Genomic DNA, 27,542 nt, shown 5'->3' with positions numbered 1-27,542 from the left:
AATGCTGTTATTATGCAATAATATTGCTATATATGTGCATATATTGCGTTATAAGCATCTTATAAACGTATAGTAACCATTTATGTCAACAAATAAAAAGGTCGAAATATGGCCATTTTTGGAAAAAATCCCTGTACTATAGTAAGGGATTTTTTCGAAAAATTGCCCAAAATACGCACTTTTTAAAATACTGTTATTATGCAATAATATTGCTATATATGTGCATATATTGCGTTATAAGCATCTTATAGACGTATAGTAACCATTTATGTCAAAAATAAAAAGGTCGAAATATGGCCATTTTTGGAAAAAATCCCTGTACTATAGTAAGGGATTTTTTTCGAAAAATGGCCAAAATAAGCACTTTTTAAAATACTTTTATTATGCAATAATATTGCTATATATGTGCATGTATTGCGTTATAAGCATCTTATAGACGTATAGTAACCATTTATGTCAAAAAATAAAAAGTTCGAAATATGGCCATTTTTGGAAAAAATCCCTGTACTATAGTAAGGAATTTTTTCGAAAAATTACCAAAATACGCACTTTTTAAAATACTGTTGTTATGCAATAATATTGCTATATACGTGCAAATATTGCGTTATAAGCATCTTATAGACGTATAGTAACCATTAATGTCAGAAAATAAAAAGGTCGAAATATGGCCATTTTTGGAAAAAATCCCTGTACTATAGTAAGGGATTTTTTCGAAAAATTGCCAAAATACGAACTTTTTAAAATACTGTTAATATGCAATAATATTGCTATATATGTGCATATATTGCGTTATAAGCATCTTATAGACGTATAGTAACTATTTATGTTAGAAAATAAAAAGGTCGAAATATGGCCATTTTTGGAAAAAATCCCTGTACTAATAGTAAGGGATTTTTTCGAAAAATGACCAAAATACGCACTTTTTAAAATACGGTTATTATGCAATATTATTGCTATATATGTGCATATATTGTGTTATAAGCATCTTATAGACGTATAGTAACCATTAATGTCAAAAAATAAAAAGGTCGAAATATGGCCATTTTTTGAAAAATCCCTGTACTATAGTAAGGGATTTTTTTCGAAAAATGGCCAAAATACGCTCTTTTTAAAATACTGTAAGTTATTATGCAATAATATTGCTATATATGTGCATATATTGTGTTATACGCATCTTATAGACGTATAGTAACCATTTATATCAACAAAAAAAAAGGTCGAAATATGGCCATTAAAAAAAAAAATCCCTGTACTATAGTAAGAGATTTTTTCGAAAAATGGCCAAAATACGCACTTTTTAAAATACTGTTATTATGCAATAATATTGCTATATATATGCATATATTGCGTTATAAGCATCTTATAGACGTATAGTAACCATTTATATCAAAAATAAAAAGGTCGAAATTTGGGCATTTTATGACCAAAATATGCACTTTTCAAAATATTATTATTATGCAATAATATTTCTATGTATGCGTATATATTGCTTTATTATCATCTTATAGACGTATACTAACCATTTATATCAAAAAAGGTCGAAATTTGGCCATTTTTCGATAAAATCCCTGTACTATATATAGTACAGGGATTTTTTCAAATCTTGTTTGTACATTAAATGAAAACTCTATTACTATACTCTAATGGTGGTGTTCAACATTTTTCCTTTCCCCCCAAGGTTTAAAATCAAATGCAATGTTATAAATGGTCAAAACAAAACTGGAGTATTCAGGAATGATCATTTTGTACTGAAAGCAACTGTTGATAGTTTTGCAATTTTGGTAAAGTCAACTTGAACAGCAAAAACAATTGTTATGGGTTCCAATGGTAATTTATTGGATCATTTACTACACTGTACACAAATTTAAAAAGAAAATAACATCCAAGGAAGGTTTGGAGATTGTTTTCTTTTCTACTACAACAGCTTTAGTTAGCGCATTACAATCTTTACAAACCCATTCAAAGTTTTATCACTAACATTATAAAGATAAGAAATCATGTTTAAACATTTTCTATTACAAAGTAATTAAACGATTATAGGGAATAAGCCCAACCCACTGAGGTAATATTACTATTCCAATCAACAAAGCTAAATGCTTATATGTATATACACAATACATTGCTAGCAAAACCTATAAAAAAGCTGTGAGGTAAAAACACACACCTTTGGAATAAGTTGCCTGGGAATGTTACATTTATACAAAAAGCAGCACATAATAAAGTGTTGATACTTTAGTTTGTTTATCAACATTCCGCATTTCTCCACAAACAGTCAACCGACCTCATTACAAAATTCAAACATGATAATTTACTATTTGCTCAGGTGTTCATATTACAGTATATTGTTTACATTTGCATTCTTTTCAAACATGTATGTTTGTGTTATTTGTAATTATGTTATTTTTTCCACAAACTAATAACTACCTAAAATATGCAATTAATTCATGGACATTACTTAATCTGACTACACTGGCAATTTTTTGTTTGAAAACTCTTGTTTGGCAAAAAAAGATTACCAAAGATTGTTAGTGTAGGCCAGTTGAAACTGGCTAACTTTATTTTCAAACAATAAAAATCAGTTTTCTAGTGAAGATTAGTGTTCAGGGTACGAGGCCAGGGATTAAAACATCTTTTGGGTGGAAGAAACCGAGTGTAGTGCGCCAACTAAAGAAAATCACAAACGATAACTATTTATGTGCGGCCTTCAAAATCTAAAATCACACCATCACAAGAACTTATTAAAACCTCTATGTACAAACATTACAATTGCTGAAAATTTGCTTTCATTTATACATTAAGATTTTGAAGCAATAAAACCAGCTAGGATTTAGGTTTTTTGTACAAAATATTTGAATTACCATGGTACAGTTTCCCTTCACCGTATACAACATATTCAGTGCAATTGAATCTTGAGCCAATTTAAAACTTCAGAGCAGTGCCGCCAATACCATCACAGTGAGTTTGAAGTGTGGCATTTCACACTTGCTGTAAGATTTAACTTGGCCCGGTTGACTTTAAACCAACAAACTGGCTTGTACCATGGCATCTCTGGTAACCTATCCAATTTTCATAGGCAGCATTTACGTCTTCTACCAAAATAAAGGCAATTAAAATTCACTTTATAGATCAAGAAAATGAATTGTACTGTTGGGAGAACAAGTAAAAAGATCACAAACATACCTCTATTACATAGGCATCTATAAACAGTACTTGTCAACAACAATATTGAACATATGTTTATATAAACAATTGGTCAATTCCCTAAATTGATTAACTCATGATGATCTAATAGGGGATGAGATAAATTTTAATTTTCTAATTCAGATATTCCTTAATCCGTATCAGAACAGATTATAATCTCAAGCTCCTACCGGATTAATATCTGCAAAAGATCATTTTAGTAAAATTTAATTCCTTTACTTGTCATCTTACGAATGCCCAATTTTCACAACTCGCGCTTAATCCCATGCCTAAGATTATCCTTAACCATGAACTTAATCCCTAATGTTAAAAATAAAGATCCTAATCCTAAATTAACAATCATTCAGAATATCTTAACTCATACATTAAAATTTAACTAGTGTAATTACAAGAGATGATATTTATATGTTACGCTTGATATCGGATTAACCTTTAACATTAATAAGATAATCTTCTTTAATAATCTCGATCATCTTAATCCCATGACAGAATAAGTGGTAAAAATATTTTATCATGACAATACAGCTTAAAATCTAACATAAAATAAATAATTATTTTTTAATCAATGCAATTAAAGTGATACTTGACATTAATTAAAAAGATAATGAATAACAATTTCAATAATGATAACGTAGGTTATGAAAGGTAACAACTACATACACAAACGATGATGATTTTCACGATTAAAAATCGTATGAATTACCAAAAAAAATAAACCAATGAAATAAGCTGAAAAATAACAAACATACATCACAATTAAATTATAACAATTGTTTAAAATACCAATAAATATTAAAGACAATAATTAAACAAGAACAAATATTAATATTTCACATGAATTGATTTTGGTTATGAACAAGTTAACCAACAATTTCATTATTTAAATATTTTGTTTTATATAATTAACATACACTGGTTTTAAACTACTATCTTAAAGAAGTAATACAGTGCATTTCTTATGATATAAATAAACAAGGGAGTATATTAGTGATCAAGTTAATAGTTACCTCGTCTGAACATTGGCAACTAAACTTAATTATATTAAAATCAAGCATGCATAAGTTATCTTGTTCTCTATGTAAACTTCACTGACAATAGCACATATTATAATTATATTATAATCAACTGATTTACATATTTTATAAATACTTATTCATGCTGATAATTAAAACTTGTTAATGATTTTATTATAGGCTATTAAATACTGGATAATAGTTGATTATAAGACAATAAATAATAGCAATATATTGTTTACTTATGTCGAAGGTCAGAAATGAGTATGCAATATTATTGTTGCTTTGATACAGGTCACATGGTGCATTTTAATCTTTCCCATATTTTAAAAGTTGATTAAAAGGTGATAAATAATATCTCATGAATAAGTATTGTTTCCATGTATACTTAAGTCAAAGGTCATAAATAAACATGCAATATTATTGTTGCTTAGATACAGGTCGCACTACTGATTACTTGGCTGTTTGAAGGCGCATTTTAATTTGTTTCCATTTAGTGTTACATCCCAGAAAGCTTCAAATTTTGTACAATATTAGAAACAACTAAATTACAAATAATAAAACAATAAGCACATCTTCATCTGTACATCATTCTAATTTTACATAAGAAATAAAATGATTAAAAAGAAATAATTAAAAATAACACAGTACAGTATATGAAAACTAAAAATATATTTACAAGTTTTGCAAGATCAAAAATGTTTGATATATATATTTATATTTATTCAAATAAGTTCACAATGTGATTTCAACAATTTTTCAGCCAAATCGGTTCTTCTTCGGGATGATCAATAATTTGGATGAAATAATTGTACATTACATTGGCTGTACACAACACGTGGACACCATTGTCATAAGCGCGAAACCAAAATTCAGTATTACCAGCGATCATGTTCACTTTATTCAATCCCTGAGGCAGCGTCCATGGTCGATAGTGGTGTACACATTGGGGTTAAGTGCTGCCGGATGCTCCCTGCGCTGAGCTTGATGATTCTCCTGCATTCACGGAAGTCCTATCGGATGAGCCTACATCACCTTTTCCAGCTTTGTAGTGTGAAGGTATGAGAACAGAATTCAGCTGTGGCTTAATCTTTAATTCTGAAATGACATCCATATAAAAGATGTTTATAATAAAAGTACAGTAACAACCGTCGTCCATTGAGACACTGTGAAATGAACAATGTTTTAACAATACATCCAATTAACAGGGAATATTTTGCGTCGCCAATGGCTACACAATAAACAGAAGCTGCGATGCAAATGCAGAACCATTATAGCAAAATTAGGCGATTCAATTTGGATGCTTAGCCCTGCATTTTAGGCTAGGCTAAGCCTAGGGAGTTCAGGCATAATGATAATTAGTTACAGTACTATACCTGTCAACCGTTATGATCTAATTGTGATTGTTCCGATTTCTAATTGAAAAAATATTTAACTACTGTGTATTGGTAAAAGTAGACGATGTTTTGGTGAAGACAGCTCAGTTAACGGAGTGTACAATAATCAAATCAATGCGAGAATTAATTTGTTTCTCGCACTCCTTATTTAAGGCGGTCGCCCGACCGCGTCGGCCGTTTTAACACAGTCCTGTCTGGTTATTTCGGAACTTAATACAAAATTACATCCGATTAGTTGCTAGAATGTGCGACGCACCTCTGGTTTTACATGAAAATGTTGATTGCAAATGCGTTAAAAACACATCAAATCCATTAAAATGTGTGCATGAAATTGTGCGAGGTGTTTTGTGATGAATTTAAAACACGTCAAATATGTTAAAAATGCATTAAATTCGTTCGAAAAAAAACATACATGAAAAATTACTAATCAAAATGTTGACACCATTGTCATAAGTTGGATACACAATTTATATTTTGATTAGCCATTACGAGGACATAAGGTCTTGGAAGTTCTACTGGCTTCGAAATTCTATTATAAATAGCAACCATCTTGTCACAAAAAATAGCATTTTCGCTTAGCAAATGTGCCACAATTGTGGGGTTCATAAACCCGTACAAACCACCAAGTGAAATAAACATACCTTGTGCAGTGAAGTTAAACAACATTGGTAATTCTCTATTATTGGGCAACCTTGTGGCGGGTTCACGTAGTTCATTAAAGAACTGATGCGCACACGCATCTAAGGGCGTAACTCGAGATGATGGTGTGTACTCTAAAAGTTTGCTGCACAATCCTATAGCATCTGGTGGTGTTCTAGCTCGAAATACCTGCAAGAGAAAAGTAGAAACATGACAAGGTAAGAAAAGGAGGTCGTACTATAAATTATTAAAAAATAAATAAATTAAACTGGTGCGACTTATGTTAGCAATTTTAGCAGCACTCCATCATGACACAACTTTGACAAAGTGCACCAACTTAAACCAACTTTGTGGAGAGGCGACTGATGAAGGGGCCTAGAAAGGCTTAGCAAGCTAGAAGTGGATTGTAAAATGCTTGTAAAACTCATGTACTAAAGTTTGAAATCCTACGGGCAGTATTTTTTAGGTAGGGGATTCAGGTTTTTATTTCCACAAAAGGGGCACAAATCATCATGTGAGCACACATGGATAGTTACTATAGTAGTTACACTACTACCGTTGTGTTGTCGGCATATTGTCATTTGTGGCTTCTGTGAGTTATTCTTACCTTATTCCATGGATGGGGTTTAATTTGAGGAAACTTGAATTCTGTGTAGTTGGGGTTCATTTCCTTTATCTGTTCCCTAGATGGTGTGCCCAACACCTTGATTATCTCCACAAGCTGATCCACTCCACTCTCCCCGGGAAATATTGGTTGCCCTAGCAACAATTCCGCTAATACACATCCCGCTGACCACACATCTAATAAACAAAAACAAGAAAAACTTTCATAATTCAAGCATGCTTGTTTTAACTGTGTTTAATTATGTAAAGCAATTGACCATTTTCCCTTCCACCTTCAAATGAATGTCCTGCATATTCGCTTGCATTTAAACTCAATTTTGAGGAGTTTTCTGCTAAAACAATGACTTACCAACTAGGGAAGCCTAAAATAATTCCTTAAAAAAAGATTTACCTATATTGCAAGAGTAATCTGTAGCACCGAAGATAAGCTCCGGGGCACGGTAGTAGCGCGAGCATATGTAAGACACATTAGGTTCCCCAGGAGAAAGCTGTTTTGCACTGAAAAATAAAAAAACCAAAACATTATTTCAATTTTTTTTTCTGATTCATCAATAGTCAACGATTATCTGGATTTTCAGAAGGTTTGGTCCATGAATGTAAACCAGAATGAATTTTGAAACTGTAAGACCCCAAGAGTTTTTGTTTTTTTTCCTTTGAACAAAAATACAGTAGGTAGGTAGACATAATAATTCAGCAGTTAACTGAGAGAAAGGTTAAGCTGAGATACATTCTGCTTACAATACATGTTTATAAGATTATTCCATTTACCTGTGGGTAAGTGAAACAGATTTTTTTTACAGAAAGGATTACTTTAGGCCAATGTTGGTTTATCCAGTTAAGTTAGCCAGGAAAAATTAGTGAATAAAACCTTACCTTCCAAAATCACAGAGTTTAAGAATTCCTGAATCTGGATCAAGCAGCAGATTCTGAGGTTTAATGTCCCTATGACAGATACCCAGAGAGTGGATATATGCTAAACTTCTGAATAACTGATACATATACAACTGAAAAATATAAACAATACAACAGGTACTTTAATACAAAAATACAAGATATTGTCATGGTACTTTGAGTACATTTAAGACATGATGTACTTTACACACGCATACAGAAGATATTTTATTGTTTTTCTTATTTAACCATCCCCCGCCCCCCCCCCCCCCCCTCAAGCCTGGAGAAATTACACAAACCAATAGTGGCGCATTCTTGGAGGGAAGTTCATGAATAGATTTTTACTTTTCGGTTATGTTCTCCCCTTGAAGGGGAAAGGCCTATGTCGGTTCATCCAGGTAAGCTAGTCACGTAATAGACTTGTGCTCTTGTTAGTAACTTTGAAAGGTGTGGTGTCGTCTGAGGGATGGTTCTATAAAAAATTAAATAGCCTTACCTTTACATATAAAAATGGTATGGTTTGTTTACTTTTGCTATAATGCCTAGCAACCCTATACACTGTCTCTGGTATATACTCCAATACTAAGTTAAGATACACTTCATCTTTCTGTAAACAGAGAAAAATATATATTTGAAGGATTGAAATAAGTTTCAATTGTGTTTATTGTATCACACATCTTTTAATGAATAATTTAGCAGTAGAGCATGTAACCATTTGATTCTACTTTTTATACCAAAATCTTGTAAAGTACTACACTGTATTTTAGGGGAACAAGAGATTTTAACACTAAAGCAACCCCTATTTAGGGGACACCACTATTAATGCAGTAGGGCACTTCCTTGGTGTCTCCTTAAAATATACCATTATAAATACTCATTGCAAAATGTATGGATTTTGTATACTCCAAGTCTTAAGAATTTCTGTGGCCAAAAATGTTATCCGGATTAAATAAAAATCATTTTGATATAGATTTTAATTAATAACAAGACAGAAATATTAATAGTATTGATATGACAATTTATAAAGGTGAATATAAATGTTGAACATGCAAAATAGATTTGACAAAAAGGAAGTAAGGAAGTGTTTGCTCCACTGAGATGTAAAGTGTAATAATCAAATTAATTAGTTGCCATGGTGATGACAATCTCAAAAAACATGGTTTAGCATTTCAGTACACAGTACGATTTGACAATAGAGAACTGAAGTGTCCGCTTCAATGAGATGGAAAATTAATGTATCGGAGTTGGCATTTCATAGATTATCAGCTTACAGTTCATGAATTCAGAAAGAAACTGATTCATTGATATTGAGCTATTTTCACTTCTTGAACTAATTGATAACCTAAGGCCTAAGAACGCTTTTATTTTAATGTATTAATTGACAAGATTTATGTTTTCTTTTAACCTTGATGGTGTTTTATTCCATAATAAAATGTTATCATATCAAGAGGTTTCCTTTTCTGTTTTGGGACTTTGGCCTACTGTATAATATCTTTTTGAGCAGTTTACAGTAATAAATACTGAAAATGTCTCCATCAAAGTTGAATACAGTAACTATAAAGGTTGGGTTGTGTTGCACTAGTTAACAGTAATCCTTGTGTGAGCCATTCATTATACTATAGTTCAGTACAAGTCAATAAATAAGAAATTTATATATGAATGTATTAAGTAAGTAAGTATTATAACGTATGATAATAATAAGCAGTGTATTCGCAATAATACGTACCTTTTCACCAGTGGAATAAAAGAAGTACCTTAGTTTAACAATATTACAATGCTCTAATCGTCTCATTATTTGTAGTTCTCGATTCTGTAGTAAAGAAGAAAAAATAATATTGCATATTAAAAATAGTATGTACACACAACAACAGTGGTGTTGGTACTGTAGCGTATGATGAGTGCCGCTTACCTGGATGAAATAACAATAGCCTATTTTCCTCGAAGATCGAGATACAGTACAACTCGAAAAGTAGAACATTCATTGAACACTCCTCTCCACAAATGGTATAGTCGACAAACTATGCCCTTAAGTGGGAGCATCCCCACAAATCACCATTATCATTTTGGTTATATTATTGCATGGGCAGACACCACTATATTGGAGGGGAATTCAAGGTTTATCTTAATTTTTGAGTTATGTTATGGAGGGGAGAGGCCTACTGTATGTTGGTTTATCCAGGTAAGCTAGGCACAAACATTTTTTTTAAAGTCACCTTAAACCGCTTATCTTGAAGTACTTTCTTTATAGCTACAAGATCTCCTCCTTCTACTAATTTGGCTTGGTACACGACCCCAAATGAACCATTACCTATGACCTTAGTGTCTGTGTATGCAATATCGACTGTTCTGTCTGGCATAGGTCCTACTGTGGCAACTACATGTGTTACCTTACTTCCATCTTTATCTGCAAGAAAAAACAAATTTATAAGAATCAATCAAATTACTATATCCTACTGTACCAATCACTATTAATGTGAATGTCTTGTTTGAAGGTTTGCATGGCGAAATCAAACCTGAGGACGATCAAAGCATATTGATCAGAACTAACATACGTGGTGTACCGAAAACTTATATCAACAAATGTGAATGTCACAAACCAAATGTTTATCCTCACTCAAACGAACACCCACCAACTACTGTACTCTCCTATCATTCAACTTCATGGTGACATCATGGAAACTAGTATATACTGTAGCATCTTTATGGATAAATGTTAGAGAATTTCAAATAATGTTATTTGATCATCTTTAGGTACAGTAGGTTGGACACCCTCCCAACAGTACTAAACTGTATTTGTGTTAAAGTCTGAACATTACGATTACTACATCATTACCATTAGATAATTTACATTACTTTACAATAACCTATTTAATTATGAAAACAAAATTGTAATTTTGTTTAAAAGATTTTCAAGGATATAGTAGATGCATGAACTGCTTGACGCACATTACCATTGGAAATCTATGACCTTCTAAACTAACCAAGCAGTGAAGATCATTCATCCATTGATTAAAACCAAATTCAATAACTATTCACAAAGAAGCTAGGGCAGTTCACTGTGTGTGAACACTAGATACCTACTAGAGACCTATAGGACATCAGTTGCCAGGAAAAATCAATGTGATCTGCTACACAGAGTAACACTAGAGCCTAAAGCAAAAATAATTTATTTATTGCATTTATATTTGACCCATTATTTGTGTTTAGCAGAACGGCTGGTTTGAAAGAAATTATTATTGCATCGTTTCAAGTAGAAATATATCAGGAATTCTAATTGTCTTTAATGTTATTAAATATTAATTACTGTGAATACAGTAAAAATTATATACAGTTTAGCACAATGTACCTAGTACCTACTGATAATTAAGTGTGTTAATATAATGTTTAAGTTACCAGAACACTATCATTACATTGTCTGCCTAAGCTTCACTAACTGTATTTAAAAAAATAGTGACCCAAGTTCCAACAAAAAAAATTTAATGCATTTTCTTGCAAAAGACCAACCCAAATTCCAGGACAATCCAAGAAAAGGCCACCCATAATGGACTTCACAATTGTTAGAGTGGGTTTGGGAGGACAATGTTGGGTGTGTGCTTGTTCTTTATCAAGCTCTGACAATGGAATTAGGAATTGTAGGCCTACTCATCTTCAGTTGTATAGTAAGGTGTATGAAATAACTACTGTACCAGTAATATTTTTAACATAAATCTACATAAATCCGATTTGGAGAAAAGAGCGTGTCAATTTTTCCTTCATAACTTAGTTTTAAACTTATATTTGTATCTGTTCTGTACAGTATGCTAAAATTGGCACACAATAGCTGTTTGTTTACTGGTACAATTACTACATACCAGTGTAATTATTAAATGTTTACCATATAATAAACAATCATTATTATTGTTCAGTATGAAGACAAATTAATAAAAGTGGTATAAAATCTTTATTGAACTTTAAAATTGACTTAAGCTGAATTTGCAATGTTCTCAAACTGTATGTGACAAACAAATGCGATGGGCCCATATATGGACATAATGTCATATGACTACCACATTTGGGAATATCCCCGCCATATTTGGGAACATCACACTTTTTTTGTCAAACTAGTTTGATAGTGTAGACATAGCTTTAATGTACAGTAGATATTTTATTTGTTTGATGCATTATCATTGTAGGGACAGGTGCATGTCACTATTGTCTTATAAAAAATGTACCATGCAATTTTAATTCCAAATTAAAAATGATAGCATTTGGATAAAGCGTATCAATGTATAAGCGATAAAAGACAGTCCACTATCAGAGGATTCCCTGAATAAGCCTTATTTTCTTCAATTACTACAGTATTTGTAGTACACAAAAACAACTATTGAATGCTACTGTACTGTATGTGTAGTGTACATCCTGCATGTTTGACACCTCTCCATAGACTCCATGGAACACTGTGACGACTCACACAATAGAACTGTAACAGCTTGTATCATATGTACAGGAATTTATAACATTTTAATACACTGCAATTTTGAATGTCTGGTTATACAATTAGAATAGATAATAAATTTAATTAAAGTTTAAAAGTTGCAATGATTTACCTATTACTTTTGGATTACTGTTATTTAGTAAGTTCAGTAATCTAAAAATGTATTTCTCATACTGTACAATCTGCATTGTAATTAGGTTGTAGGTTACTGTGGCCCTACAAAGACCCTCCACTTCTAATATAAAATCACTTCATGAAAATCTAAAATGCATGATTCAATCAGTACAAATTTTGGTTATTATACTGTACTATAGTGTATTGACAAAAACAATCCAGATGTGAAGCCAAACAATCCATTTTACTCAGTCTTGCATGGTATTTAAATAACCATACTTACAGATTTCCTAGTAAGCCTTGATAATGATAATTCTAAGACCTTTAAACCTTACATACAACAGCCATCATTCCCAAAAGAAATACCACAGTATTACATTAAGCCATACAAACAACACAGCTTCCAACATTTTAACCATTTGCCACCCACATAAACTTCCCCTTCTGTGACATGCACTGTGCTATTAATTACAATTTCAGTAGAGAAAGTAGTTTCGGTTAGAAATTAGAAAAAGAGAGTTGTACAGGTAATTCTGTACCTTACTGTAATCAAACTAGGTCATACTGATGTACCGGAACTGTACGCAAACATCAAATAAATTCAAAAGAACATTTTTATATACATCATCAGGTATAATCCCACCCTCGACTTTACGATCACCTTTTCATACAAGCATATCCTCAGGCAAAGTCCCAGTGTATAATTTAACAGTAGGACAGAGCTGAGGTGGGCCTAGGCCGACATCAATTTTTTTTAAACAAATTCTCACCAAAAATATCAATTTCTCTGAATTTCGACTGACTTGAAACTCATCAAACTGTTTAAACCAGACATTGGACATCGTAAAGTTGAATACAAGCAAAGGCTAGTATCATCGCCCCGATCATCGAGTTCTGTACGTGCTTTTGCCGTGCAAATTATTGTTCTTACTGCATGCTTGATTGCAGTAGTTAGTGTCTAACATGCAACTGATTTACACAGAGTGTGGGGGAGAAACTCGTACAAGGAGTTTGTGTCAATATTATTTAGGAAGCTAGGCCTAGATCACATTTTAGGGTATTTTTAAGTAGAAATAGCCTAGCACATTCAAGACCAATTAGGCCACCTAGATGACTTACTTGGCCAGTGAGTTTAATTGCTAAGCCTACTGTACATAAGAATATAGCTTTAGTCTAGATTGTAGCCAGAAGGATCATCATTTTCGGTTCATGCACTGGAAATCCTCAGGTATAGTCATACCTCCCAAATTTCATGTACAATGGGGTGAGTTTATACCCTTGGAACTACGGTATATATTATTTCTTTTATAATATCCGATATTAGGATGGGTTCATCATCATAAAGTTCTTTCATATATTGATTTTGTCTGAATTTTACAGTAGGCCTATGCAGCCTATAGACGCCGATTTACAAGATATGCGACCGATTAGAAAAGCGGTTGATTCAAAACCGAAATGATCTGTAAACATAGATAGGCAATACATTTTGTTAATTAATCCCTAGACTATAAAATATAGGTAGGCCTAGGCCTATATAAATTGCACACATGATTTTAAATATTTTAGTCAGCTTAATAATTAGCCTAGGCCTATATTATTTGTCAAAAATGTGTCATACTTTATATAATTAATTGCAGAAATAACAGAAGACAACGTTTACACAATCATAGGTAAAGCTATGAAGCTTAGCTTCAACCTAGCTAGGCCTGTGTGACTAGCTATGGAATAGCCTAGTACTAGTAGGCTAGCCTAGCCTAGCCTACTCAATACAAATGCAATTCTCATTTTCTTTTTTGATCGAGAAAATTGGCACTAAACTTACGTGAAATTTTATATCCTCCGTATGAAGAACTTCCTGCTTTATTAGCATCTGCAAATGACGTTGTTCTTGGTCTTCCACTCATAATTAATAATTTTCAGTTACAAGTATTTTACATCGTATTTATTCCAACAAATATTAGTTAAGTTCAGTAGTCACTCCCTTTTGTTGGGAGGCGGGCCACACCAGTCGACAAGGCGCAGCGAATGACTCCTAGCGCGATGAGTGAATCAATGACAGTTCCTTCGGTGTGTAAAATTTCCCTTAAATCCAAATATTAAGAATTAATAGAGCCTTATTTGTTACAAATTCACAAAGATTATTAATTAATTATCCCATCTGATAAACTGCCTTAAAAATAAGATAGGTGAATTAAAAATAAAATGAAATTAACCCCGTGTTTGATAAGAAAAATCTGGTTGCCAGTACGGGTCATTCGCACAATACTGCCATTACAGCGTTCATCGGAAGCTCGGCGCTATTCGATAGACTAACAGCAACCAATGAGGAATGCGTATTGTGTTCCGGAGATAACCGAATAAAAACCGAATGAATTTTCGCAGCGACTACTTGGTGACGAATGATATTTTTTGTGTAACCAATAAGAATTGTGGGATTTGACCTATAGTTTTCAACCTTTAAACTTTAATTGTTCAGGGCACGTGGTGATTCATGCATAACTAAACATGGACATCATTTTACCTTTCGGCGGTGGTGGTGTATTGTAGATTAATAGGCCTAGAAGCTTAGGTACCGTCGGAATATAAATATACTACTGGCGAAGCATGTGATGTGTAAAACCAAAAAAGTCCAACAAGCACTTAATTAATATTAATTAGTTTAGATAGGCCCTAGTAGAACTAGATAGATGATATAGGACTCAGGAGACTCAACTCAGCAGTACCGCTACCATCCGATCCTGCTGTCATTACTGACACTGTCTGGCGCTGGTGGTGTCTGTGGAGTAAAGAATCCATGGTTTTACCAAAGAACTAAACAAGTTCTTTGGTTTTACATACAGGCTAGGTAGACAGGTGGCTTTGTTACTACAGTAACAGGATAATACTATACTTACGAACTAGTATGCCTAACCCTACCAAGTCTACTGGGTGGGGATACTGTAGGCCTATTTAGTTAAGCCTAGGCTATATTGAGTCCGACAAAGTTACGATTCCAAAATAAATTATAAAAATTTTTTTCCAGTTGAAAGATGCCGAAAAGAAAACCGCTTGACAAGAATTTTGTACGGAGGCACTCATCACGCACAATTCGAGCGCCAAAAAAATTTGATGCTGCACCTGTCAAGCATGAATGCAACTACTGGTCTTTGTCGCAAAAACAAAGTTTACTAAAAACTTTAACAACGTAAGGATGGATGGACACAAAATATTAAAATCTTTTTTATTCGGACTTCCCAACTCTCACGAAAATAGTGTTTCCTGATATATCATGTGCTCTTCCTGCTAAAAAATGCAATTTCTTTTGATTTTTTTGATTTAAAAAATGTTAACATGTCAACCCCTACACTTTTTAGTGGGGGAATGTTCTTTTCAACAGCAAAATCTTTAATTGTTGAAATGAAATAGAAAGTAAGACTATGACACGCATATCGTATCGTATGTAATTTCAGAAAATACAGTATCTATTTGCTTGAATATAACCAGTGGCGCATCCAAAAAAAATTACCAATATTCAATAAATAATTGGGCTGAACCAAGCACCGTGGATTAGTAGGTTAGCTTGTTTACCACCAAGCTACAGTGTCATCAGTGTATTTTTAACTTATATTTAAATTATACAGATTTTCTAAACAGTATCAGCAGCTGAGAAAACTAAGTCCAACACACCTGAAGACTTTACAGAAGAGTATCAAGACAAAGTCAATTGAAAACATTGAAGCTTATATCGAATCTCTGACACGCATAAAAAGTAAAATTAATACTGTAACATGTTTTCTATGAAATCAAATAAAACAAGTGGTTGCGAGTAGGGTACCCATGAAATAAAAAATCAGCACCAGCAGAACAAATTCAGTAATTCATAATTTCAGTAATTAATTTTCGCATAAAGAGTTCTGTAGTCACTTGAAATGCCATAAAAACAAAAAAGTCACCAATGCTGTGTTTTAACATTAATACAGTTGTGGAAATGAAGGAAAGATGGCTTTTTTGGTGTTGTAATGCTGTAATTATTTTACAGGACGTTTTACCATAGACAAAATCATAATTTTGCGTAGTTGCATATATTTCCGTAGTATTTATTTACATTTCCATCATTTCATAGTAGTAGTCACGCATAGTACCTGAGAACCCTGTAAAAGTATACCAATAAAGAAATTTACATTATTTTTTGTGGTAGTATGTAAGTGGAAAGCCATAATATGATTAACTTTTATTTTTGCTTTCAACAGCTGAAAAGAATACAGAGGTTGAAAATGCTGAAGATGATCCTCAATTGCAGGTATTGTAATATTGACAAAATACATAAACAGTCATTAAAACCATTATACTGTATCAAGTATTAAGCATACGCTAAACTTATTCCTATCAAATAAAAACAAATTAAAGCTTAATTTTGAATTACTGTATAAAGTCGCCATAAACTGAACTTAAAACTGAATCTTGACTATACCCAACAGTTATCACTATCATCATTATCATCATCATCATCATCGCTGGCAATAAAGTAATACATTTTATTATACTAAATTTATATTTTCAAGCCGTGGGTTGAACTATTCAAGGACCAAGCTGAGGCAACTGGGTTAGATTGTTCATCTCAAATTTCCAAGGTTGAGTTGATATTAATTAGTTTCTAAAACATATTAAAAAGCAAATACTTTAGTTATGTGTGTGAAAGAGCAAAAGTAATGCAAAGTATATTAACAACAACATCCAGTTTGTCATCCTCGTGTGTAAACTGTAATGCAATGGAAAGTTCCATAAAGTACAAATAGTAAAAGTATTGAACAGCTACTAATGAAGAAAGATTTTCAGTACTTGTACAATTCTGCTATTTTGTTATATTTAAATGTGAAAACTTTCATTACAGATGCTTTCTACAGCTTCAAGAGATAAACATGGTAGCTTCTCCACTGACCCAGACTTCAAACGTCTTTACCAGTGGATTGATGCATTAGTACAGGATAAAACATTACCAGATCTCTCAAACATTGGTAATTAATGAAATACAGGGGCGGCCAACACCCTTAATTTCATACTAAATGTTTTTTTCTGCCACTAAATTAAAATTTAGATCCCATTTCATCATATTATATATTAACTATTAAGGTTATAGAAGTCCAGGGTTGGAAAAGACTATATTATTTATCTTCATTTCCCTACGTCCGTAATATTTGGGCAAATTTCCGTAATAATTACGTTCCAAACTTTGAAAAAACAGTGTTTAATTGCTTCTTTCTGCAAATTTTGATGGTGGTTGTACAGTTTAGTGGATAAATGAAAATTGTGCTTTTACTGACTTATTCAGGATTTATTTCAAAATAATACAATTTTACGTTTTGCTCAATATAATTATAGCAGCAGCTTCACATTTTTTTCTAAATTGTTTTAATTACTAATTGATAATAATTAATTTGTATTCATTGATTTTAGTGGCTAGAATTTATTAAATTAACGGAAGTACCTACCAAAAAATGTTATTATCGTTTTTCGCTTGTGTTTTACTGGCAGTAAAAAACAGGCGTGATACGATCTGTTTGCTACTGTGTAGCCCGATAGAGAGTGTCATTTCTATTTATCGTAAATTTTACGTGCGAGCGTACCATTTCCGGCCATCTAGGGTGTCATTAAACAAAAATTCCCAGTATCTATGGTCCTCTGAGGACTCTTGGGCAACCCCCTTAAAATAGTTCTGCGACCGCCCCTGAAATATGGAGAAACAAATTATCACTATAGTGCATCATCACTATCCTCATAAACTAAAGCATCACTATCCCCATACAGTATATGCATTATCACTATCCCCATACAGTATATGCATCATCACTATCCTCATACAGTATATGCATCATCACTATCAATTTTATCATGTATGGTTAATCATCACTATCCACATAGTAGTATTCATTAAGACTGTCATCACTATCCCCATACAGTATATGTATCATCACTATCAATATTATCACGTATGGTGCATCATCACTATCCACATAGTAGTATTCATTATGACTATCATCATCACTATCCCCATACAGTATATGCATCATCACTATCAATTATCATGTATGGTGCATCATCACTATCCACATAGTAGTATTCATTATGACTATCATCATCACTATCCCCATACAGTATATGTATCATCACTATCAATATTATCACGTATGGTGCATCATCACTATCCACATAGTAGTATTCATTATGACTATCATCATCACTATCCCCATACAGTATATGCATCATCACTATCAATATTATCATGTATGGTGCATCATCACTATCCACATAGTAGTATTCATTATGACTATCATCATCACTATCCCCATACAGTATATGCATCATCACTATCAATATTATCATGTATGGTGCATCATCACTATCCACATAGTAGTATTCATTATGACTATCATCATCACTATCCTCATACAGTATATGCATCATCACTATCAATATTATTATGTATGGTGCATCATCACTATCCACATAGTAGTATTCATTATGACTATCATCATCACTATCCCCATACAGTATATGTATCATCACTATCAATATTATTATGTATGGTGCATCATCACTATCCACATAGTAGTATTCATTATGACTATCATCATCACTACCCCCATACAGTATATGTATCATCACTATCAATATTATCATGTATGGTGCATCATCACTATCCACATAGTAGTATTCATTATGACTATCATCATCACTATCCCCATACAGTATATGTATCATCACTATCAATATTATCACGTATGGTGCATCATCACTATCCACATAGTAGTATTCATTATGACTATCATCATCACTATCCTCATACAGTATATGCATCATCACTATCAATATTATTATGTATGGTGCATCATCACTATCCACATAGTAGTATTCATTATGACTATCATCATCACTATCCCCATACAGTATATGTATCATCACTATCAATATTATTATGTATGGTGCATCATCACTATCCACATAGTAGTATTTATTATGACTATCATCATCACTATCCCCATACAGTATATGTATCATCACTATCAATATTATCATGTATGGTGCATCATCACTATCCACATAGTAGTATTCATTATGACTATCATCATCACTATCCCCATACAGTATATGTATCATCACTATCAATATTATCACGTATGGTGCATCATCACTATCCACATAGTAGTATTCATTATGACTATCATCATCACTATCCTCATACAGTATATCTATCATCACTATCAATATTATCACGTATGGTGGATCATCACTATCCACATAGTAGTATTCATTATGACTATCATCATCACTATCCTCATACAGTATATGTATCATCACTATCAATATTATCACGTATGGTGCATCATCACTATCCACATAGTAGTATTCATTATGATTGTCATCATCACTATCCTCATACAGTATATGTATCATCACTATCAATATTATCATGTATGTTGCATCATCACTATCCACATAGTAGTATGCATTATGACTATCATCATCACTATCCTTATACAGTATATGCATCATCATTATCAGTATTATCATGTATGGTGCATCATCACTATCCACATAGTAGTATTCATTATGACTATCATCATCACTATCCCCATACAGTATATGCATCATCACTATCAATATTATCATGTATGTTGCATCATCACTATCCACATAGTAGTATTCATTATGACTATCATCATCACTATCCCCATACAGTATATGCATCATCACTATCAATTATTATCATGTATGTTGCATCATCACTATCCACATAGTAGTATGCATTATGACTATCATCATCACTATCCTCATACAGTATATGCATCATCACTATCAATATTATCATGTGTGATGAATCATCACCACTATCCACATAGTATTCATTATGACTATCATCATCACTATTTTCATACACTTACAGTATGCAATATCACTATCAATGATCATATATTATGATTATCATTGTCAATATTCTTCATATTCAATATATCACTATTATCATGCATCATCATCACTATCGTTCCTATACTTACACTATATATTCATCATACATCAGCGTCACTATGCTTACACTATACAGTCATCATGTATCATTCAATATATCACTATTGGCATGTGTAATCATCACTATCCGTCCTATACTTACACTGTACAGTCATCATGTATCATTGTCACTATTTTCATATAATTATGATGCATCATCACCACTATCCTTCCTATACTTATACTGTACAGTCATGTATCATTGTCACTATCCTCATATTCAATATATCACTATTGTCATGCATCATCATCACTATCCTTTCTATTTATACTTGCACTGTATAGTCACCCCATGTATCGCTGTCACTATCATATTCAATATATCAGTACCCTATATCAGATATAGATAAATATAATTTTTTAACAGCTTTGTTTATGTTTCTTTAGATGCATTGATCATCCTAGATTGTATGGAAAACCTTGAGATGTTTATCAATGCTGTTGACACCACAGAACAAAAAAACTTAATGATGGAGAAAAGTAACAAGTTAAAAGAATTTCTATATAGCAATGAAGACTATGTTGTTACAACTGAAATGTGTGATGAAATTGATCAAAATGAAGATATTCGTCCACGAAAGAAAAAAAAGTCTAAAATATCAATTGCAAGCTCAACTGCAATATCGTCTGAAAATAAAATAACAATGAGTATGTCAAGTTTAAATCCCTTTGGTGTACCACCTGATATGTTGAACTTTAAGCAAGGTCATGAGACTGTATGAATTGACCAAACAATACATTATATTGGTCAGTTGTTCTTATTAGGTACGATCACAAAGAAGAAAAGATCATGCAACTTTTACAGTATCAGACTTGCATCCAATCCAAACATTTACAGGAAAATTTCTTGTGTTTTGTTTGCAAAATCTAGCTGTCGCCTATAGATTTGTAACAGACAAGGGTATGTACTATTACCTAGGTAGGTTCCATTTCGCCTGAAATAGAGGCATTTCTGGGTACAAGCTGGTATCCACTAGATTTTGAATATTTTGAACTCACTCAGATTACGAATCCGAAGCAAATTCGGCCATCTAAAGCCCGGCGCACACTAGAGCTTTCGGCTGAGCCAACTGGCACGAATAACACTTGGCTCACTTTACCGCAAACTGTGACCGCGTTATATCGTATGCACACTAAACGCAGTACGCGATTTTCTGATTGGATAATTACTTACTAGCTATACGGCACGCATATATGTCATGCACAGTGGATTTTTTTAGTGAGTGTTTGGCGCACACTTGAGGAAAATGACACACGTGCCAAAAATATTAAACATGATAGATATTTTCCTTAGCGGCACGCGTGGCCGATTCCTTACGAAATCCCGGCGCACACTGTGATCCAAGTGTTACTCGTGCCAGTTGGCTCAGGCTTAAGTCCTTAATTTATATATTCAAAATGGCTACCATCGATAAAATGCATACAAGCCTGTATTTAACCTTTAAAGTCAGAATTTTTAATTGATCTGTGTTATTTCCACCTTATTTATTAGCGAGTCCTAGATTCTATGATGAAAATATCCTAAATCAAGTGGATCCCAGCTTCTACCAAAAATACCTCTTGACTCTTTTTCTAGGCTGTCTTTTGAGAAATGGAACCTACCTTTATGTTTCCTTGACTTTACATCACCATAGCACTGTTCTAGTCAGTCATACACTACATTAGTAATAAACACACACGTCATTTTAAAGATGTATTGTCCCTTGAAACACAAAAAATGAAGGTCAACATATTTTAAATTTAAATTGACCATATCAAAGTAATATTAAAGTTATTCACTTTAAGTCGAAAATTCGAGGCAAAAACAACAAGTTTACGTAAATAACGGGTAAATTAATTTGATTACATTTGTCTGGAAAATCGTCGCGAGCAAAAGTAAACAAAGATTTCAAACCATGATTATGCATGATGCTAATTAGGATTGTTTACAATTCGTCACGGTTGAGAAGGTGTTTTTACACAGATCGCGAGGAAGTTTTATGATTATGCATACAGAGTACCCAAACAAGCGCGTTGCATTATGAGATATGTTTTGATCGAAAACTTTGACTGGAAGTCAAAGTTATTTTTTGAACAAAAAAACGTCTGTATTTCAGTTAAATGATTTTTTTTCCGACTAATTTTTGGTGAAAGTTAATAACTATTATGATACTTCAAAATGACCCACTTTTTTTTCGAAATCTTTTTTTTTATATAAAACAATACATCTTTAATATGTACAATCAATTTAAATACGGTATCTGCACATAGTACAAACATCAATAGAAATACAGTAATTACAATTTTAAAATTATTGAAAAAACAATGACCATCAAAGAAATAAAGCCCTCCTTGTTGGAATTATATAATAATAATAGAGTAGTTACCACCTTGAACTATTTCATCTTTTAGTGTATAGAAAGTGTACTGTTATAATCTAAAATAAGGTATAAAAAACTGTAACTTTCTGCAATTGGTTTTATTATGTGAAATGTTTTGGCCTTCCGGAAAATATGCATTTTTTAAATGTCTATTTTCACGCTGCTGCTCTAGCCCGCTAAGTCACACGAGATGACTCATTTATAAGATGAAATCAAGCAGCAGTTATAGTACTACACTTTGACATTTTTGTTAAAATGGAAACTCGACTATAATTTATAGGTACCAACTGTATTTATGAGTCCCATGACAATACTGTATTTTGCTGTCACTTCTGTAACAAAATTCACATTATAAAAAGAGAAAAGAAACGTTTAATTATAACTCAAAAACCATTGTCTGACAGACAATTGGAAGTATTTTTTGCTTTTAATTACATTTTTCAGGTAAAATAACTATTATATGTGACAATAAAATGACAAATTCAAAAACAAATTTGAAATAAAAAATATTTTTCAGAGGGACAATATATCTTTAAAACTGTTACGTCAATAAGCGAGCAGCGTTTTTTGTAAGAAATATTTCTTGTTTATTATGAAATATTGTGTAGTGTATACACTTGCAATCGGATAACCCCACTTATTTTTTTAATAAGCCCATAAAAGTAATAAAACCAAAAAATGGTTTCTATGTACAATTGTATTGTCCTTTCGATTTATATACTCTTCCCCTAACAAAACTGCCTCAAATTTAGAAATGAAAGTTAATGCATATATCATAATACCTAATTATGGTTTGCAGAAGGCAGATAATTATACTGTATAAACCACCCGGAACAACCCTTTAATGAAAAAAGACATGCTTGAGTGGTCAAGAGGGAGGGGCTTGATACAGTTAGTAATTTGCATAACCAAGAATAACTTCCGGTGTGGTACTCAAGCAGATGACACGCGCGAAAATAATTCGCTTCAACGCTACTAATAATAATCACTCTAAATCTTAGTCCTAATAGTACGAAATAAGGTAAAAGATAAACCATTAAAACTTATCTACATTATCTGTACGATGAGGCATAGGCCTAGTTAGATGAAACTAGGCTCTAGATAGCCTAGGCCTATTTAAAATATTAACTACCTACTACAACTTGAACCAACTAGCTAGGCCTAGCTAGCCCCTTTTTTTAGGTAGGTTACCTACGCACGGCTAGCTAGGCCAACCAACTCACACTAGGCCTACACACATACATTAGTAGTACTGTTACATAGGCCTACTCGGACTAGTAGTACAGGTAACCGTCGCTGAGAAAAAAAAGAAGCATGTTTCTGTTGTAAAATACTAAATAAAAAAAATAGGCTAGGCACTAAACTATATAATTATAGGCCTAGGCTATACCAATTGTTTTTTTTTGGTCATAAATAAATATTAATAGGCCTAATAAATATTAATTTCAAGGGCTCATTTTTCATATTATTTATTAATACTGTACAGTACTTTAATTGTCGACTTAGCACTGCAACCAGCATGGATTCAGACATACTAAGAGAAGGCAGGTTAATCGACAGTGTGGATGAAAATTGGCGGACAGACAAGCTGCCTGCTGAAGACATAGCAGTACCTCAGGCTGAGTTACCAGTTCCTCAACCAGACAATGAACAAACTAATGAGACAATGATAGAACAAGATCAAAAATGGACTGATTTGGCATTGCAAAACCTACAAGAAATTCCAACTTGAGGCATCTTTTTTTTTTATAGAGGATACAGTTATTACAGTATGACAACCTTGCATCATTGCCACACTCTTTCACCAGTTTATAAGTTAATTCAAGTTCCATGCTCGAAAAGAACATAGGCAGTGGTCCTATTTCTTGCAGAAGTAAAAAAACTCATCCATATTATTATTGATAATCATCTAGATTCCTAGATTTGTCTTTGTAATGATTTTTTAATTTAACTACAGTACTATGAACTGTATTTGGTAATACCTGTATTGAATTATTAATTACAGCAATTAATTAATAAGGACAAACCACTTTATTAATCATTAAAATATGGTAATAAGGTAAAATACCATTACACACATTACACATTATTTTTTTTTTTTTTTTTATGAAGTGATTCAATTGTATGAAAAAAAATTTCCACATAGATTCTCTTTCGGGTGGTTTGTGGAATTTAGTAAGATATTTCATGACTATCCTATTGTACTTGGCATTTGGCTAGGAAGATATTTGACCACCTCCCATATGCCTACAATGTATTATTAAAGATAGATCAATCGTTGAAAGCTAAATTTACTTCATGCGATTTCACAGGACTGAAGTAATGATGACAATGCCTTGGCATATGCTGTAAAAGAGAAAATTAAATACTGTAAACATGTAAATAAACCATTTTGTTGAAATGATAATATTGGTGAAACAATGAATAAAATAATTGCCAAAACTAATGAGATAGTAGTATTGATTATATGCCTGACCATAATACAAGTACACTGTATACAGTATAACATCGCTTAAAGATGTATTGTCCCCCAAAAACATGAAAAATGAAAATTAATTAAATCATACTTTGAATATGTTATTTTGTAGTTTTAATAAAGTTAATCACTTCCAATGAAAAAAAAACGAAAAAAAAAATGTTTTCACTTATAAAATGACAAAATAAATGGTTAAATTCAATCAAAAATCCATTGGCTGGCAGCCAATTTGACAATTTTTTGCTTAAAAACACATTTTTTCAGGTAAATACATTTTTTTTCCGATCTAATTTTTGGTCAAAGTGGATTTAACTATTGTGTTACATTAATCTGGAATATTAAAAAAAAAATTTTTAAGAATTATTTTTTCAGGGGGACAATACATCTTAAAATCCCAAAAACTTATTTATTATGATAAAATGTATATGCAACAACGTAACTGTTCATCTGAACAATATCAAAAGGATACTTAGATTATAGATGGTAAAATACGTGCATTGAAAAAAAAGTGTTACCTTTTGGATTCCTGTAAAACATGCAATTGTTAGCACACATATCTGGACCAGACCCCCATATGTCAGTTGAGCAGGCACAAAGAGGGGGGAGTGCGATTCCTTGCTTTTCAATCTTTTCCTGCATAGCTGCCCTTAAAGCTCCTACAAACCTGTAATGATGGTAAATCATTTGTAATTGAACTGATGGTAAAATGGTCATCAAACACTAACACATGAAAAATCCAACAGAACTTCTTCAAATAAAAAAACAATAACCTCTCTGTTTCTTTGTTCTTTTGTTTACGTTTACGATGCACCTCCATTATCTCTTTGACGTGCATTTGTTCCTCTCTCTCTCGCTCTTTAGCTTCCTCGGCTGTCTCCCCAGTAACTGGGTTCCTAGATTCTATGGCGGCTCTTACGTGTTCTTCCTGCTCGTGCCTTTGTAACTCTTTCTCTTTTTTAATTCTAAAATACAATGTGTACAGTACCTTTAACGGTTGAATAAGCACAGCTTAAAATTTAATAAGCAGTGGTGGCTGTAAAATATATTCATTGTCATGTTATCTGTAGCCATGTGCAATATTTATTACATAGTAGTTCAATATTCAAAAAAGTCATCAGCCATCATTAATTTATGGAACCAACCACTGCCGTGCCGTAAGATTTGGTTGAATAGAAGATAGTCATAGAGGTTAATTTCTACTGTACAAAGTAATGACATGTAGAGCCATAAAGGTCTGCATTCTTCTGATCTATGACAATAGGAAGCTTTCGATTTGCAATGACCTAACTAGGTCAGAAATCATCAGAACTGCTTCTGGAGAGAGCTGACCTTTGACGCCAATACAAAATAACACTTCAAATGATCCTATTACTGTACCTATAAATCTTCTCTCTGTGTTCCTTGCGGCGAATGGTTTCTCTCACTTGTTCTCGTTCAATATCCATAAATAATCGTCTGTACATTGAAAACTGATTTTTTGACTACGGTTAAAAGAATAGACAGTTACAATATTTACATAGGTAGAATAGGTAAACCGCCTATTAAGGGACCAAATAAATTGATATGAGTTCGCTATGTGTTAAGATATATATCGTTTTGTTTCACGGGAAAGTGTAGCATCAGTGTTCAGATAAGTTTATGAATGAGACAACTTATCTTATTCAATTAATTAAGAGGACAATTCAATTATTAATTGTAAGTACACACCAGTCGTTTTTCCTCTTCCTGTGCCTGTCCAGGATTAACATCAGGAATGTGTAATTTCTGCAATAATGCCATACGTTGTTTTCTACTACCCTGTGAAATTATATCACCTTGACCTTCAACATATACGTCTGTATCAAAAGTTACTTTACGTGTTGGTGCAAGTGCTGTTTTTAAACAATCACCTTTCCCTCCGATAAGCTTTGTATTGGACACTATATCCTGAGGCAAACTGTCGGCTTTTTGTAAAAACTCTTCAGGTTTCTCATTTTCTTCCCCAGGTTGGACCATTTCTACATACGCTTGTGGTATATGATGCATGTTACTGGCACAATATGGCTGAAAAATAAGAAGTGAATTCTTCTTGCAATCTTCTGTGGCCATAATGATAATGGATTCATATTTTTTATTGCGCCCTTATAAGGTAACAGCCTCAAAGTATAGTAGTCGTCATCTCCCCTAAGGATAAGGATCCATTTGCCACAACTCATACTCTAAAAATATCACTGGGTGCACATGAGCCATATGTGTACACTTATCCGAAAAGACTTCTACATCCAGAACTATGGCCAAGGAGAGCTTTAAAACCTCCGATGTTGTGGCTAT

The 27,542-nt window shown here is 32.7% G+C and overlaps 4 protein-coding genes across 7 annotated transcripts in view; 2 read left to right on the top strand and 2 right to left on the bottom strand.

Annotated features, from left to right (window-relative positions):
* Positions 1-27,542, bottom strand: part of LOC144850007 (uncharacterized) — a 57,828-nt gene that overhangs the window by 28,440 nt on the left and 1,846 nt on the right. Inside the window, exons 5-9 of one of the 2 annotated variants that reach the window (XR_013614037.1) lie at positions 26,940-27,275; positions 26,610-26,713; positions 26,003-26,194; positions 25,748-25,896; positions 24,962-25,102 (exon numbers count right to left, since the gene is read on the bottom strand). Coding sequence is in view for 1 of the 2 variants with exons in the window: in XM_078707167.1 (XP_078563293.1) it covers positions 25,053-25,102; positions 25,748-25,896; positions 26,003-26,194; positions 26,610-26,713; positions 26,940-27,275 (831 nt within the window). In the remaining variant the exon portion in view is untranslated. Of the gene's footprint in view, positions 1-24,768; positions 25,103-25,747; positions 25,897-26,002; positions 26,195-26,609; positions 26,714-26,939; positions 27,276-27,542 lie in introns of those variants that run through there. The other variant, XM_078707167.1, reaches the window with a different exon arrangement.
* LOC144850008 (glycogen synthase kinase-3 beta-like) lies at positions 1,792-14,639 on the bottom strand. Its single transcript, XM_078707168.1, has 9 exons — positions 14,176-14,639; positions 9,979-10,169; positions 9,492-9,575; positions 8,262-8,372; positions 7,748-7,878; positions 7,266-7,372; positions 6,858-7,051; positions 6,253-6,439; positions 1,792-5,312 (listed from the first exon to the last, which is right to left on the bottom strand). The coding sequence occupies exons 1-9, from the start codon at positions 14,255-14,257 to the stop codon at positions 5,167-5,169; spliced, it is 1,233 nt and encodes a 410-aa protein (XP_078563294.1). The 5' UTR covers positions 14,258-14,639; the 3' UTR covers positions 1,792-5,166.
* On the top strand, positions 14,818-21,239 carry LOC144850011 (uncharacterized). 2 transcript variants are annotated; one of them, XM_078707172.1, is made up of 7 exons: positions 14,818-14,922; positions 15,376-15,537; positions 15,974-16,101; positions 16,583-16,632; positions 16,895-16,963; positions 17,224-17,347; positions 20,784-21,239. In XM_078707172.1, the coding sequence occupies exons 2-7, from the start codon at positions 15,383-15,385 to the stop codon at positions 21,116-21,118; spliced, it is 861 nt and encodes a 286-aa protein (XP_078563298.1). In that variant the 5' UTR covers positions 14,818-14,922; positions 15,376-15,382; the 3' UTR covers positions 21,119-21,239. The 2 variants fall into 2 exon arrangements, with proteins under 2 accessions (XP_078563298.1, XP_078563297.1); XM_078707171.1 differs by having other exon boundaries at positions 14,900-14,980.
* Positions 23,683-25,202, top strand: LOC144850014 (anaphase-promoting complex subunit 13-like). 2 transcript variants are annotated; one of them, XM_078707175.1, is made up of 2 exons: positions 23,683-23,777; positions 24,243-25,202. In XM_078707175.1, the coding sequence occupies exon 2, from the start codon at positions 24,276-24,278 to the stop codon at positions 24,486-24,488; it is 213 nt and encodes a 70-aa protein (XP_078563301.1). In that variant the 5' UTR covers positions 23,683-23,777; positions 24,243-24,275; the 3' UTR covers positions 24,489-25,202. The 2 variants fall into 2 exon arrangements, with proteins under 2 accessions (XP_078563301.1, XP_078563302.1); XM_078707176.1 differs by having other exon boundaries at positions 23,685-23,777; positions 24,263-25,202.

The sequence above is a fragment of the Antedon bifida genome, chromosome 8 (genome assembly GCF_963402885.1).
Source record: "Antedon bifida chromosome 8, ecAntBifi1.1, whole genome shotgun sequence".
Classification (NCBI taxonomy): domain Eukaryota; kingdom Metazoa; phylum Echinodermata; class Crinoidea; order Comatulida; family Antedonidae; genus Antedon; species Antedon bifida.
Note: the sequence above shows the minus strand (reverse complement) of the source record. Positions and strands in the feature narration are given on the sequence as shown.

What these genes read in the sequence shown, in the direction of transcription:
- LOC144850008 (XM_078707168.1), bottom strand. Translation starts at nt 14,257, where the DNA reads ATGAGTGGAAGACCAAGAACAACGTCATTTGCAGATGCTAATAAAGCA. An exon ending in CGGAGGATATAAAATTTCAC is followed by an intron (nt 10,170 to 14,175) that starts GTAAGTTTAGTG and finishes TTTTTCTTGCAG; the next exon opens with ATAAAGATGGAAGTAAGGTA. An exon ending in TACCATTTTTATATGTAAAG is followed by an intron (nt 7,879 to 8,261) that starts GTAAGGCTATTT and finishes TATATTTTTCAG; the next exon opens with TTGTATATGTATCAGTTATT.
- LOC144850011 (XM_078707172.1), top strand. Translation starts at nt 15,383, where the DNA reads ATGCCGAAAAGAAAACCGCTTGACAAGAATTTTGTACGGAGGCACTCA. An exon ending in TTACTAAAAACTTTAACAAC is followed by an intron (nt 15,538 to 15,973) that starts GTAAGGATGGAT and finishes TAAATTATACAG; the next exon opens with ATTTTCTAAACAGTATCAGC. An exon ending in ACCAGATCTCTCAAACATTG is followed by an intron (nt 17,348 to 20,783) that starts GTAATTAATGAA and finishes ATGTTTCTTTAG; the next exon opens with ATGCATTGATCATCCTAGAT.
- LOC144850014 (XM_078707175.1), top strand. Translation starts at nt 24,276, where the DNA reads ATGGATTCAGACATACTAAGAGAAGGCAGGTTAATCGACAGTGTGGAT.